At 33.6% G+C, this 17,029-nt stretch overlaps 1 protein-coding gene across 1 annotated transcript; it reads left to right on the top strand.

Moving 5' to 3' along the window:
* Positions 1 to 1,543: 1,543 nt before the first annotated feature.
* Positions 1,544 to 15,042, top strand: LOC149774441 (uncharacterized). Its single transcript, XM_089945140.1, has 3 exons — positions 1,544 to 1,635; positions 2,052 to 2,097; positions 14,261 to 15,042. The coding sequence occupies exons 1-3, from the start codon at positions 1,633 to 1,635 to the stop codon at positions 14,581 to 14,583; spliced, it is 372 nt and encodes a 123-aa protein (XP_089801266.1). The 5' UTR covers positions 1,544 to 1,632; the 3' UTR covers positions 14,584 to 15,042.
* The last annotated feature ends 1,987 nt before the right edge of the window (positions 15,043 to 17,029 follow it).

Genomic DNA, 17,029 nt, shown 5'->3' with positions numbered 1-17,029 from the left:
TGAATTTCCACTCATTAATCATTAGTGACGTATGAAAAAAAAATATAAAATGTAATAATAATCCCCGTTTGCTTTCTAAATGAATTTAACATGGTAAACAATTTAATCACAATCCTTTCTTTTTCCGTTTCCCACTCACCTCTCCTGCACAAGGGACAAAATATGCAGAAATCTGGAATGAAAGAGAAAACGAAATTGGGCTGGATAATTAACCTTGAAACTGAAATTGCACCAGGTAACCTTTAATATCATTCTTTATAACAGTATGTTTACACCTCCCTTGAGACCTCTTTAACGTGTTTATATAATATATGAAACAAAGTTGCAGTTGCCGGTCGACACAGTAAGGCAGATATCTTGGTTACGGGGCACACATATGTAAGCGCATTTAAGGTTTTATTGATGTTGTTGTTTCTTAAACCTATTATAATGTTCTAAAAATCACTTGTTATTATTATTATTATGATTTATACATGGAAGATGGTTATAAATAACAAAGTAGAGCACTAGGCGTGCAGACACATATATTCTTGAACACTGAACGCTCATCAATGCATTGACGTGCTTGTACGGAAATTAGCGTGGAATATAATTTAAGCGAAACAACGAGCAAACAATAGGTAATTTAAATATCTTAATATATTTAAAGTTGATCTAAGGCATTATTCTGCTCTAATTAATAATACTACCGACCACACATTTCTCTCTCTCTCTCTCTCTCTCTCTCTCTCTCTCTCTCTCTCTCTCTCTCGTTCTCCTGACCAGCGTATCAAGATGATGGCGAAAATCCATAAAAAGACGGAAATAGAGGATTTTCGCTTGTGCAATACCACAACATATCTGCACCTATGAAGAATGATGATAAATGTTAGTTCACAGCGTCCAAAGTGGAAGTCACCTTAATGGTCAAATGACAGCGGGATACTTTTCTTTCGCAAAAAATAAGACTAGTTCTGAAATGATGTAGTATTCCTTTTCGAAATGTGATTACACAGCGTATAAATCAAAACAGTACTGGATCCATGTTTTATTTATTCATCTATTGATATATTGGGCTGGCTTTCGTCGACTTTAAAGTTTCACTTCTCAAAAGGTCTAATGCTCTCTGTCTTATATAACAGATAGAGAAAGAAAGATAAATAGACATACAGAGAGATTGAACAATGGAAAGACTAACCAATTACACAGAAAAAATGAATGAAAGATCAAAGAAAGAACGAACGAAAATTAAGACAAATACCCATAAAATAGAAAATATAAAAGAGAAAAAAGAAAACAGTGTTCCGAAAAAGAATGGTTTTATTATATACTACGACAATTTAAAGGTTTTAATGAGACAGGTGCCCGTGTCGTTACGGGGATTTCTTGTATCGAAATAGAATGGACAATTTCTTTAAGAGGTTTGTTAATCAACCTCTGCGTCTTATCTAATGTACTTGAAACACTAATATTTATATTGACATACATTCAAAGTCTCAAATTCTTTAATAGCAACGCCATGTTTATTTTTGATACGGGCGTGGCAACTGATAACCAGTAATATAAAAGAGAGGGTCAAGTGAAATTTTTTTTAACCTGACCCATCTTTGGGAATATTATTCTGCTTAAGGTGACTTCCAAAATTTATTTAAAATGGTAAGTTCAAGTTTTCTTCCACATGAGTCTTATTTTTAATTATTTTATTGCTTAAGTTTTGTCTTCCGTTGCTTACTGTTACAGACGTATGCAATAATTATGGGAAGATTTTTTAGGAATAAAAAATGACAACAAATAAAATATACATAAAACAAACAAGAAAATAATGAGTCTTAAAAAACAGTTGCATACTCAAAGAGTTGCATTTTTAATTGTATGATTTTATTAATTTCCATCATTATTATAAAGTATTCATTTAACTTGCTGATATGTTGCGTTATTTCAATTCGCAATTGTTTTTGCGCACGGAAACTCGCATTATTTTCATTACGCATTGATACTTCAATTTACAACATTTCATTTATTCGCTTTTATTTATTTATCGCAAAACAATCTTACTACATATTACATTTCAGTGGACGTTTTTCTGTGTCGTGATAGCCATTCTACTGGTACATAATGGTAAGTTCTGTGTCATTCATTTATAAGCCAGTGAAAAATACCTTATTATTCTTTTAGTAGCAAGTGAAATATTAATTAATCGAAATCCACAAACGGTAGTTTTTCTTTACTTATATATTTGTAAAGTGAAATCCGTCAATTTGCATGTTTTGTTCTCCATTTAACTATTTTTGGGACAGGAGCTTTTCAAAAGGCTAGAACTTATATATAAAGTCTTTCTTCAAATGAATGGTTGTTTTCATACAAAGATGCAAAGATTCATATTCTCGGTAATACATTTCTTGCGTTGATTGATACAGCAAACATTGTTGGGTGATGCGTATCTGTAGACACAAACAGTGGTTGTATCATAACAGACTGTCGAGCGTAACATTTTTAAACAAACGATTTTCAAGTGTGTGTGTGTGTGTGTGTGTGTGTATGTGTGTGATCTGGATTTTTAACGTAGCTTTATTAAAAAAAAAATCAGTCATATCGTAACGATGTCTGTAATGCGGCAGTTTATAGTGATGTCTAGCACTGGGGTATCATGCCGCAGACATGTAGCATGATGTCCCACCCAGTCACATTATCCTGACACCAGGCCGACCAGTCCTAACACTAACCTCTTAATGCTGAGCGCCTAGCGAGGCAGCTGTTTGTTCAATTGTTATAAGTTTTTGGTATGATTCGGCCGGGATTCTAACCTGCCACCTTCCGCATCCGAGGCAGACGCGCTAACCACTAGAATTTGAGTTTTGCTATAAAAAAATTATATTTTATTTTATTTTGCTTATTTCTGCATAAAGACGTGAATTGTGTAGCCTTGGCAACCTTGCAGTCGGGTTCGGTAACTGACGCTGAACCCAAATTTAGATGCCACTTAATTTCAACAAATAAATACAGTTACATATTGTGCTAACAACTTTGGCTATTTCCTAGTGAAATTATGTACAATGCACGCTGAATGGAATATTTCAATCGTGAAAGTCAGGAAAAATGCTAGGCGTTTATCTATTTTAAAGATGACGTAAGTCTCGGGCAGAAAACAATGAAAATAAATGTAAATATCTTCAGATTGAGCTAAATTTTAAATAATAATAATAATAATAATAATAATAATAATAATAATAATAATAATAATAATGATAATAATGTGTATAATAATGTGTATCTGTAACATGGGCCATCCGCCCAAAATGCATGCGTGTATATAAAAAAAAATATGTTACAATCACGACACGTGACAATGATTGTATAAAGACACTGATTCTCTCACTTTTAAAGATTTTGCTAGATAAACGTCATAGTTATGTAGGATATCAATATTATTATTGATTCTCTGGAGAAAGTAATAAACCTTGAAGTGTTTTTACATTACAATGGAAGTATGAAGGGACTTAGGCCTCTCTCAAATTATTATGCATGGGACATTCAACAGAAAGTCAAACTCATCCTCAATATCTGCACAAAAAGGGCACAGTCTTTCAATATTTTAAAACCTACTTATTTTTGGCATTATCGAAATGGTTCGATTTCTGAACATAGATAGCAACTTAACACTGTACGAAGAGTTTATTATCTTATTATATAATCGTAATCTATCCATTCAATTTAACTCGTCATTTAATTATTGTTGAAAAATACCTTTACAACGTTGTTTAAATATAATAAAAAGAGTTTGTCGCCACCCATCCCTTGATTAACCCAGACTTTCTCCATTTCGTATGAAAACAGTATATTCTTAACTGCATTTACCCAACAGTCACAGTGTTTGTCCCTTTTCAGTTATAGGGTATTGCTTTGTTTTGTGGATCTATCAGCCGTTTTCCTTAATAGCTTGAACCAGTACCTAAGAATTCTTCTATATATTACTACCTGCATGGCATTCTACATAACTCATTATATATACAAACATATGACCTGTATTTTGTAATATCAATAAAATACTTACAGAATAAAGGATGTACAGCTTCAGTGTGACCTACAAAAGGTCAGACCCATAGTTCAAGATTGGTGCTATTTTAGTATAAAGTATTTTGCATAGAGTTTTTTTTAGACAGTTTACCAAACAGATTACGTGTAGCCTTCAAACTTGAAAGGGTCTTTGCCTCTTGTTCTGTTAGCGGTTTTTTTTAACACATATACTATGAGTAAAATATATGAGAACAGAAAGCCAAGATATCCATAATAAGATACTGCCTCTATCATGCAAACACCAGAAATCCAACTTTCATATCGTCTCAAATATTCCCTTTTTCGAAAAACTACAATTTTCATTCTCTTTTCCAGGTTTATTTTTTTAATTTCTAGATGTTGTAATAATCTTGTCGTTGTTCTTTTTTCTTTCTTTCTCGAATTCTTTGAAGATAAGGAGCAGTTTCGGCAAAGACAACCAAGTTATCTGCATGCAAAAGTGCAAATAAATTAGCGAATTCTAATGTCAGGCAGTTTTCCAGGTCAGAAACGTGTGACTTTAAATCATGTAGAATTATAGATAATAACATAGGTGATTAAACACAACTTTGCCTTACTCCCTCCGTGCATTACAATATTTATTTCTAGCCATTCGGAGTTTTCACACAAGCTTTGACATTTTTATACATGGCTTTCGATATTGTAAGCATTTTGCTGCTAATGTATTCGTTTATAATTTATGATAAAGAAACCTTCTGTCAATACGGTCAACTGCATTTTCATATTCAGCAAAAAGATCATAAAACTTTGTTTCTTCAACTATTTAGATAGCAGTCTGCTTAGGGTAAATATATTATCTACATCGGCATCTCTGTTTCAGAAACCAGCTTAATATTCACCTAACCTTTTAATTTTCTTTGATCCAGTTGGCTAGTATTTAATTTAAAACTTATGTACATATTTTCCTAAAGACAGGTAAATGGCTAATTCCTCTATAATTTGCATGCATATTTATATTCACTTGTATGTGGATAGGTGCAATAACAGACGTGGTGCAACACTTGGGGAAATATCCAAAATCAATTTACTGAAAATAGTATTTAAGATAGGCACCGTAATATTTCCAGTTGCTTCATAAAATCACTCGAAAGGTCTTCAATTACAAATATTTTACCAGGATTTATACATTTTTATATCATGATACATTTCTATTTCAGTTATTTTACTGTCCACATTTTCATGGCAAATATTAGTCGTTTTGTGTTGTTGTTTTTTGTTTTTTTTTTTCGTTTAACCTGAACGTTTGGTCTATCTCCTGTTGCATATTAAATAATTCCGCAAAGTAATGGCGATGCCTGGTGATGCCAATTTTTCCATTCGCGGTGTTTGGACATTTCAAAATTCTCCAACAACTTTTAGAGTCCTTGTTTGAAAATGATTTTTTCAAGACTCGCCCTTTCCTTTTCTCTGCGTAGTTTTGCGTTTGTGCCTTGTTGTGTTTATGTACATATTTCTATTATGCTTATATAAAGCCAAGCTATCTGTCATATTATTATTGTTGAAGCTCTTAAGTGCGCGATATTTTGGTAATTTACAGTCTCGATTATACCAAGGATGTTCATTGACCTAGAATACTACTACTTGTCCTACTACTACTGTTACTACTACTAATACAAGTATTGAATTAAAGTTATTTTCTATTAATTTTCATTATTTTAATGGACTCTAAATTCGTGTTAATAGTTGCATCATGATCTACTGAGCTTTAATATCTCACATGAATAGTTTATAGCCTTTTGAATAAAATAACTGGAATGTACATTTGCATAGTGTTGCATTTTCATTCTTAACTGCTTTGTGTTTATAAAATATACGTGAAATTTATCACTAATGAGTTACACTTGACGGAGGGTTGAATAGTTTGAAATGATTACCTCAGGGCCTCTCTCTCTCTCTCCCTCTCTTTCTCTCTCTAATTTTTTATCTTCATACTTAAGCCCAAGTGGAATACATAAAAAGAGATTACAAACATAGTACCTTGATACGTTGAGATAATTCCAAGTGACGTGTACAACTTGACTAACCAGCAACCGATTATAATGAATACAATTTTATTTTGCTTATTCCAGAAGATCTAATATCGCTTTCACTACTTCCGAATTTGCCATGCTATGCGGAACAATTTTCAGTTAGCCAACCGACAAGCTTGATTGCAAGAGTGTGCCGATGTAAATCAGGATTACCCATGTAAAATTTAAGTACAATACAACGTTTTACTTCAATTGTTTTGACCGCTATAGTCCAGTGTATCGCCGGTGAAGTTGCATAACGATATTATCACGATATGCAAAGTGAAAACCGTAAAAATCAAGCACCCATTTATATATATATATATATATATATATATATATATATATATATATATATATATATATATATATATATATATATATATATATATATATATATATATATATGAGAAAAAGTGAATATGTACATGCATGACATGTTCAAATATTATAGAATGAAACTTGATTTAATTTAAATATGGTATTATTTTGATTAAAGAGGACATGGCTAGCAATTTTTAAAAGAAATGTGATTTATGCACTGCATGATCGAAATGTTAAGACTTTTACATCGGTCAATCGGAAAATGACTATATATAAACAACAAATAATAAAATATATCAGATTATTAATAGTTAATAAACATCTGCATAATTGTTTCGGATTAATCTTGAAAGGCCTCCCCGTACATAAGTTTCTTACCAGTAATGCATACGCACTCTGTCATCAGACCTGAACAGTTCCAACTAATTATTCAAGATTCACCTAAATTTGAGAGAATTCCTTCTGAATTGCATTAAAACATTGACACATTAATTTGACTATAGGAAAGCAGTATCGTTTGCTTTAAGTTGTATGTATCACTCGCTAAATTGTATCAATACATTGACACATTTTTATAACATGACTAAGAGGAAAGCAGTATTGGTGGGCTTGATTTATATATATATATATATCACTCGTTAAATTGTGTCAATACATTGACTCACTTTCAGAACTTTTTCTCTAAAATGTTTCTGAAACTTTAGTCAAAATGTATTTTAGGTTTTATGGTGGGTTTAAATTTAAGTTTAATATGTTTTTCGTACAAGCGATTAAAACAGTTTTTACGTTGTTTGTATCTGGCAATATAAAAAGACATAAATGACACCAGTTTCTGTGACGCTGATTTTGGCACAGATACGTACGCTTTGCTTACACTAATCTTAGCTAGCTGTTTTGACATTATTGAATCTCATTTAAGACAATTGACACTCAGACGTTAAATTACCAGTATGTAAAGGTTGTCTCCCTTGAAGATGAATTGGGGTCGATCTAACTTATAAAACAACGTTTCGTCGGTCTCCGTCTGCAAAACTCTAGAAGGCCGCTTGTCTGGTCATTAAAACCAGTGAATTTAATTAGGAAAATATTTATATTCATTTATGCACACTAATAACATCCATTATGATACGATAAAGATAAATAAACTTTAGTAATTGCTTCATCTCCAGGTGTTTGGTAAATGACAATTTACATGAAAGGCGGGTCTATTTTAGAAATTCAAAGACTTCGAATCAGCCTAGTCATGGCCCTAATCAGTGTCAACGAGCCTGTCCAATATTTTCTTAGCATATGACCGCACGCTACTTAAAGACCGTATAAAATAATGTTTTGTGGAACTTAGCAGGAACAATCCGGTGGACGAAGTGGTTAGAGCGTCTGCCTCGGATGCGGAAGGTCGCAGGGTCGAACCCTGGTCGAGTTATACCAAAGACTTATAAAAATTGTATTTACAGTTGCATCGCTAGATTTTCAGCAGTAAGATGTTAGTGTTAAGACTGACAGGCCTGGTATTAGGATAATGTGACTGGGTGGAACATCATGCTACATGTCTTTGGAATGATGCCCCAGTGCTAGACATCACTATAACCTGCTTAACTGCAGACATCGTAGCGATATGACTGAAAATTTATTTTTAGGCAACATTAAAAATCCAAATCATTGTCCCACGCTTTCTTCGTCTAATTTCTAAATCGCACCACTGGATAAAATAGTTTGAAACAATATTGTAAAGGATATTCATTATGAGAATCTCGAAGTTCATCTTTCTTTTAAGAGTAAAAAATTACAAAACTATATACATTACATATGTTTATCGATATCCTCGATGTGTATCACTGTATTGTCACCGCTCTAGAACACACGCAATGTGAAAATGTAAGCACAATGTCTTAACATGTATCGTCAGAAGTCGTCAAATGCTACAGAAAATGGTTAGTCATTGTTCTACATTTGTAAAAATTTCATGTTTATATTTTTTCCCAAATAAATTGACATTGATAACCTTCATTTTTGATACAGTAACTCTTGTGCTATCTATCTCTCTCTCTCTCAGATTGCAATGTAGTAGTAGTAATAGTAGTAGTAATAGTAGTAGTAGTAGTAATAGTAGTATGTAGCAGCAACACAAGTCAAGTCTGTTTTAATCCTACAATAGTTTTAATTGATTTGATAAACAAATTAAAAATGATTTGTTTTAGCGGGCAGCATATACCTTCTCGATTCTTGAAAAGGACATTACAAGTGGGGTTTGAAGCGTTCCACAAACCAATTTTGTCCGCTGTCTTAAAGCTGGAAGAAAAAATAATTTTAATATTTGTATGCTTGATAATTTTTGCTTTTCAAAAACTCTGTATTAGCTAAATGAAAAAGGCAGAAATTCCAGTGATTAGAACAAGAATTTTAATGTTCATTCTATAAATCAAAATGTATTTAAATGCATTAAACAATTAAACAATAAAAACAATTAAATATGGATGTTTTATTTGCAATTTTCAATTTACTCTAAATAAAATATGAATGGTAATAAACTCATATTTTAATTCTTTTACAGACATTTTATTTTTGAATTATGCGCTTACAAAATTACAATATAAAGAAGCCCAGGGGAATTTAAAACAAACTATATACCCTTTGTATATATTTTACATTTATATATAAAATGTAATAAATAAATAATGACTTTAGTCTTATACCATTCGCAGTGTATCTAATACTTTCACTGGTAATAACTCAAGTCAAATGGTAAGATAGGTAGGGACTAAAGATAAAATCCAAACCCAAACAAAAACAAGAACAGCAGTGATTTATTATGTCTTTTCTTCGTATACTTGTTCTAAATTATCATCTCAAGGTAACAAAGTGAATAATATCTGTTTCTAATCTATTTTGTTACATCTATTGCTGACGTTGTCGGCAAATGGTACTTGTATCGTGACTGCCTGTACTCTCGGGTGAAGAGTAGCAATTCATAGTTCGCTACTTTAGGAAACTCTTTCCAAAGTTTAGACAACAAGCAGAGAAAATTTATTTTAAATAAAATTATCAAAAATAGAGATTCAAATTATAGACAATTTGTGACTAAATAATTTCAGCAGGTCAGCTAGAACTGACCTTACGCCAGAAGGTAGATCGCGTCGCCTATCGAACACATGACTTGACAACGTCTTCACCTCCGACAAACATTCTGTGAAAATGGCGGGCGTGATAATATTAAAAGATATACCAGACGATATCGGTGAGCAATATTTGCCATATGAAACAACACTGAGACAGAGACAGAAAGCGAGAGCATTTATCCATCGCTTGCACTTCTCTAAGTTACGTCGGTATGCGGAGAACTCGCCCTCATGTATCTGGAGAAGTCGCCCCAGAGTGGTTGGTGAAGTCACCCCAATTGGTTGGAGAAGTCATCCCAAAAGCTTGTCACCCAAATAACCTTTTTATAACAGAATTAAGTCATCTTTTACGTGATTCATATTTATATTTTTATATATACGCGATCACAAAAGAGATATTAACTAAATTAAAGCAATATCATAGTAATATGTATAAGGACGAAATTAAGTCTGTATATAATCTAATGAATGACGACAGTATAGTGATTAAAAAGGATGATAAGTCAAACATTATTATTATTGTGAATCAAGATGATTATGTTAAAGAACTTGAACGTCAATTAGAAATTAAATAAAAAAATTAAACATGCATTAATGAGATCGCTAAAAATAATAATTCCGTATGTGAGGAATTTGATACTTTCCCTCTTTAGATACGTACACCTCAAACATAATAATTCCGCATATGAGGAATTTGATACTTTCCCTCTTAATATACGTACACCTCAGTTCTACATATTACCCAAAACTCATACAAATCCTGACCATAATTTACCTTTAAATTTTCCAGGACGACCCATTATATCAAGTTGTAATTCATATACTGAAAACCTATCCAAATTTATTGATAGTGTTTTACAACCTTTAATGAAATCACTTTCTTCATACATTAAAGATACAACTACTTTCATTAAAAGTCGAAGTCTATTCCACATCTATGTGATAATTTCAATCCTGGTATCATTAGATGTAACATCACTATATACCAACATTCCGCATGCAGATGATATTGAAGCGTGCAAATATTTTCTTGATAACAATCCTAATAATAGCACTATCTAGCGAAGATATTTGTGAAATAATATAATCTTATCTTGGAAAACAATTATTTTTAATTTAATAATACGAATTACATACAGATAATGGGTATTAATATGGCTCCTATATACTCTTCCCTTTCATGGGTAAATTAGAAAAGGATTTTATTCAAAACGAAAAGTTTAATCCATCTCTTTGGTTCAGATTTTTAGATGATATATTTATGATCTGAAAGCATTCAACTGAAAAACTGAAAAAAATTATTGATCGCCTAAATCATTTTCACCCGACGATTAAATTTACTTATACTGCATCTAGTAGGCATGTTTCATTTTTAGATGTAAATGTAATAAAAAATATTGATAACACTATCTCTACAAATATTATTAAAATGCATCTAATGATTTGAAGAGTAGAGCAAAAGGGACAGATAAGACTTATTTTTCGTTAAGTACAGAAGCGGAGTTGATCAAATGGAAAAGTTGAAAAATTGCAAATTTTATAAATTTAATAAGTTATTAAGTTGAAGAAAAACAACAATAAATAAAGCCTTAACCATGTGGCTATATCTCAGAATTACTATATATGATCCTTGGGGCGACTGCTCCAGATGAAGTAGGGCGACTTCTCCGAACCGTTGCGAAATTTGTAAATATATACAATAGCCGAGTCAATATCGACAGAAACAGCTTGTCGGAGGAAAATGGCGGACGTAAACAGTGCCTGGAGGTGTGTAATAGCGCTCGCTGATTGGTCAATCGAGCAGAATGATTGACAACTGGCGATAGGTCAATTTTCCATGGACATTCAGTGACGTCATCTCGATGCGATAAAAAAAGAAATAGCTGAAGAAAAATATAAACCACGTAGAAGTCGTGAATGAATCTGTCAAGTCGCAAACCATGAGCTGTAAACGGTGGTGAGATTAATTCAGCTACCACACGCGCGTAAATAGAAACATGTTCGCGGGCTTCTTTAGCGATAGTCAAAGGAGCGACACAGAACAGAACAAAACTTGTCTTAATGAAAGTAAATACCAGGCTACACATAGGTGGGATATGAGAATGCCATAACTGCAACAATATTACAAGGTGACGTCACTAACAATTGGCGATACAAATCACGTGATAGATCAATATTTATAAGCCAGAGCGAGCATAAATATTCGTGGGTAATGCTAGATCCTTTCGTTAGATAAATGTAACATTGCTATGGTAGAATAAAATTACCCTCCTGGAGTGTACAAGGGTTGTAAAAGAGAATAGATAACATATCATTGTGAAGTATGAAACAATTCCGTACCCACAAATAGCGCAATATTTATGATATTGTTTTCATTATTAAAGAAACAAATTTGGCAGAATTTTGCAATTATTGCTGGCATATTAATTTTGTTTGCGGTGATATAAGGTTTTAGAAATATACCCCTTTCTTTGTGAAATTTGGGATTAATAACAAATAATGATATTCGTCACTGACGTGATTTTTATTACAAAGATTACATTTTCGTTCCCCAGAGGGTGTATTGCTCCAACGACCGATTTCAACGCGGAGTCTGTGATTGGAAGTCCTGAACGTTTTCAATGGCAAATTCTGGTTCCTTTGTATCAATTAATAAGCATTTTTTCCATATTCGGGTCTTCTTTTAAACAATTTTAAAATTTTAGCTTGTGTGATAAGGTTACTGATGATTAACATTCCTGTTCGTAAAGTCTCTTTTAAAGTTTCTGTTATCATGCATATTATTCTTTCGAATTATTGATAAATTCAAAATAAAAAAAATAAAAAAAAATGGAGGTCATGTCCCCTACAGTTATCAGAGTGATCCTTAGGCTATTCAGTTATTTATAAGTATTAGCGTTAGCATTGGCCTCGTCAAATAAATATATGATAGAGGTGTAGATCGAGTAGTCCATTTACCATTGATAATATGCATCCTAAATCTCATAATTCGGGAAACGACAATTGTATCAATAGGTCATCAACTTTCGGAGTTCCTCCCGCACTTTCCTCTACACAGTATTCTTTTTGTCTCATTTCGTTTCCTTTTTCTGTCTTTCTTTTTTTTACACGTATTAACTTAATCACACTGTATTTAGTAAAAGACAATATCATATCTTCAAAACCTGATAGCTACAAAGGAAGAATGGTTACCTCAAAATAGTCATCGTTATTTTCTATGGTTCCGGCATCATAGGAGTAATGTTGTTGTTGTTGTTGTTGTGGGGTTTAACGCCATTTTTCACGATAGGCTATACATGGCGGCCAGTATTAATGGTGGAGGAAGAACCCGGGAAAACCCCAGAAAGAACTACCGACCCACGAGAAGCTATTGGCAAGCTTTCTCACATACTCACATTGGCTGAATCCGAGACTCGAACCGGCGCAGACAGAGGAGAGATGGCAGTGATCAGTAATGGAGAGCGCTTTAGACCACTCGGCCACTCGGGGCCCCCCAAAAGAATAATAAGTTCATCTACAAATGCTTGCTTTCTATTCTTATTGAAAAAAAGTATGATTTTGAAAGTGACCAAAACCACTGAGCTAGCTTCTTGTAAATGTCTTTGCGTGTTAGGTAACTAGAACATAACGGTTGGTATTTAATTCTGAATCATATATTCACTATTTCTTATACCCGATAAGATGTATATTAATGACATCATCATTATATTAAGTCGGCTGTTGCAAGTAACGCGTGAATAATAGTCTTTATATTTCTCTAGGTCGTGCATTACTGGATTTTCCGTGAGAAATAATCTTGATATTGCACTGGCAGTCAATAGACACGGATAATATTATAACCAATAAATCTGAAGCTATTTTTAGACGTGAACTTGGCTGAGGGGTAAGAACGGCTTTTTCCCGCTCGACATGAGACGAATTTAAATAAAAACAAGGTGCAAATAATTATGTTTTTCTTAATGTGCTATTTTGCTTTGAATTGGAAAGGAGAACTGTGTTATTGTTTTTAAACACAGCAGAAGACGAATTGTAAACTGCTAATATCGCTCGGGATTAAGTAACAACTATATTTCTTCAGACTTTTACACATCCTGCTAGTCAATACATTTGAGCATAACATAAAAAGGAAAATTTCCTTGCCATGAGTGAATAACATTTATTTCAACTTATGGGTGATAAACTTTAATATTTTCACCAACTCCATGAAATATATCTTTTGCTGACTCGTTACAAGCAAATATCCTCTCTGTTATTGGTACTTGAACATTAGTAAGCTTGAGGAAATGAGGATTAATGTAATGATTTAAGAAGAAAAAAAAAAAAAGAAAAAAAAAGAACAACAAAGAAAGAAAAATTTGTAGTTGGGACCTGTATCAATTTTCGAAGTTTTACTGCGACTCGAAATGTTCAGCCTGTTTGCATTTTCATGACATTTATGTATCTAGGATTTTTCCATACTGGCTAACGAATTGTTCCACGGTGTTAATCATTTGGTTACTCAGTTCTCACCATTCATTCTATTTTAGATTTCTTAAATGCATTCTTCAAAGCATTTAAAATATACGCAAACGCAAATATCACCGCTTTCCATAGACAAAATAATAAAAAATGTCAAAACTTAATTGGTTGACTGCCATAGCTGAGCCCTATATAAAAGTATGCATACTATTTCTTTTACACAAAAGTTTTCATGTTTTGTTAAATTCTGGACACGAAAATAATAGTTTTTAATATCTAGCTATTTATGGTATTCCATAGATCGAGTTGAAGGACAGTCTGTAACTACAAAGGGATCTACGGGTCCTGCTGCAGGAAGTGGTGGCCCTGTCGCAGGAGGTGGCAGTCCTTCCGCAGGAAGTGGCAGTCCTTCCGCAGGAAGTGGTGGCCCTGCCGCAGGAGGTGGCAGTCCTTCCGCAGGAAGTGGTGGCCCTGCCGCAGGAGGTGGTAGTCCTGCCGCAGGAAGTGGTGGTACTGGCACAGGAAGTGGCGGCGGTGGCAGTGGTGCTCTTCCTGTTGCTAGTGCAAGTGGACACTGGATTGTATTTCTCATATTGTCGCTTGTGTTCATTATGATGCAATAGTATGGCATCGGCTTATATTTAACATAAGCGTACTGTAGGAAATGTACACACCAGACTGACTCTTTGAATTTAAATGTGACATTTGGACACATCTTCCAAATCTTATTACGTCAAGATTCGTTATTTTTGGAAACTATATGCGTACATTAGCTTTAGAAAGTCACGGTCAACCTTATAAAATAATTGCATTTTAAATGAAAGTGTATACAAGGTAAAAGCAACGGTAGAATTTTTTTCTCACTTATTCTGATATTACTGAAAATATGTTTCACAATCTGTATTGTCCTGCAATTAATAATGTGTCACATTACCTCTCATTTTTGTTTTACAGAGATCACATGTTGCACGTATTATTAAATGTCAATATTCAGATATTGTAGTGTGATATGAGAAGTGCCTAGCTACTTTGATCACACGAACTAAGAGTCGAGTAAAGATTAAAATATTATTATACAATAATTCTGGCAGTTCATTGTTCAAATAATAATAATAATAATAATAATAATAATAATAATAATAACAACAATAATATAATAATAATAATAATAATAATAATAATAATAATAATAATGTATGTGTGTATGTGCGTGTGTGCGTGCAATTTTCTTTATTTAAACCTTAGCGTTAACAATTTGAGTCATATCCCTACGATGTCAACAGTGTGGCAGTTTCTAGTGATGTCTATCCCCGGGGCATCATGCCGCAGACATCATGTCCCACCCAGTCACATTATCCTGACTCAAGGCCGACCAGGCCTAACACTAACCTCCTAATTCTGAGCGCCAAGCGAGGCAGCTATTAATACCAATTTTATATTTTAAATATGACTTGGCTGGTGTTCGAACCCGCGACCTGCTGCACCTTAGGCGGACGTTCTAACTACTTTGGCCACTGTTACACACACACACACACACACACACACACACACATATATATATATATATATATATATATATATATATATATATATATATATATATATATATGTATGGCAAGAGTCGCACATATAAAGGTATGGAAAGGGTGGTAAATTTACATGTATGTAAGGGTAGTAAGCATACTGATATTGTGTTTTAGGCCGGAAAAAAATGCTTACAACGAAAAGGTCATATGATAATAATAATAATAATAATAATAATGATAATAATGCTATTCTAAGCTGGCATTTTTTTAGATCCTCTAAGTAATAAGAAAAAAGTTTTTCAGGGGCATTTTTAAGACTTGGACGTCCCATTTTACAGTATTCGTGATGTCAAAAGCTTGGGAATTGATTACGCACTACACAAACTGCGGTAGATGGAAGTGGACCGTATATGGGCAATTCGTAATCTTTAGTCGAATTTCCTGACATAATGAATCCCGTAAAATACGATGTTCAATTCATATGATTACAAAGAAACTAAAAAAATTATAAAAGACATACTGTTTATCCACCTCTATTGGCAAACACGGTCAAATCAAATAAGAAGTGTAATATAAACTAACAACTTTAGTTTTCTTCGTCACATGATGTGATTTTAATCAGTGCAATACGACCTCATAGTTTATATGAAGGTCAATGGTAGGAAGTCACCAACTGAATTGGGGTTGTCGGTAAAAAGGGTTCGATAAAACAGGGCTTGAAAATATCCCCGCTAAGATGATATTAATCACACGCAGTAATCTATGGGTGACATACGTGAACCATGTCCTTATTTTCAACAGTGTTTACCTGATTGACTTGAAATACCTGTGTGTCAGGGAAATTTACCCCCGCTGTTAGCCGCCATTTACAACACAGTCGTGCATAATGATATTGAAAACGTATAACCGCTCCAGCGGCCTGGTGGTTAGAGCGTTAGCCTTGGATGCGGGAGGTCGTGTGGTCGATCCCCGGCCGAGTCATACCAAAGACTTATGAAAATGGTACTAACAGCTGCCTTGCTTGACGTTCATCATTAAGAGGTTAGTGTTAGGACTGGTCGGCCTGGTGTCAGGATAATGTGACTGGGTGGGGCATCATGATATATGTCTGCGGTATGATGCCTCAGTGCTAGGCATCACTATAAGCTGTCACACTGCAGACATCGTAGCAATATGACTGAAACATTTTTAAAGCTACTTTAAAAATCTAAATATCACACACACACACGCACAGACACACACACACACACACACACACACACACATTTAAGATTGCACTTATCATTATGACTAGTTCATGACCAAAGACAGGGAGATAAGTCAGAGAAACTGAGTAATGGCCGTCGATGTTCTTACATCGTACAGAAATATTATGGCCAAGTGTTTCCTTTTCATGCGAAACGTGGATCGCAGTAATTCGTTTTTTTCTTCAGGCGATCCTTCATTTCTCTTACTACTTAGCTTATAAAAAAAAAGTTGCATGTTGAAATTGAAACTATTCCCCTTTATGAGGGAGACAGTATGGCATAAACAGATACAATAA

This window comes from Sinohyriopsis cumingii, unplaced genomic scaffold, assembly GCF_028554795.1.
Source record: "Sinohyriopsis cumingii isolate HCF-2022 unplaced genomic scaffold, ASM2855479v2 utg000229l, whole genome shotgun sequence".
Classification (NCBI taxonomy): Eukaryota; Metazoa; Mollusca; class Bivalvia; order Unionida; family Unionidae; genus Sinohyriopsis; species Sinohyriopsis cumingii.
This window is presented reverse-complemented; position numbering and strand designations above follow the sequence as displayed.

Bases quoted from the DNA above. Each gene is read 5' to 3' on its own strand.
- LOC149774441 (XM_089945140.1), top strand. The intron at 2,098-14,260 runs GTAAGTTCTGTG...GGTATTCCATAG, and splicing joins CATTCTACTGGTACATAATG to ATCGAGTTGAAGGACAGTCT.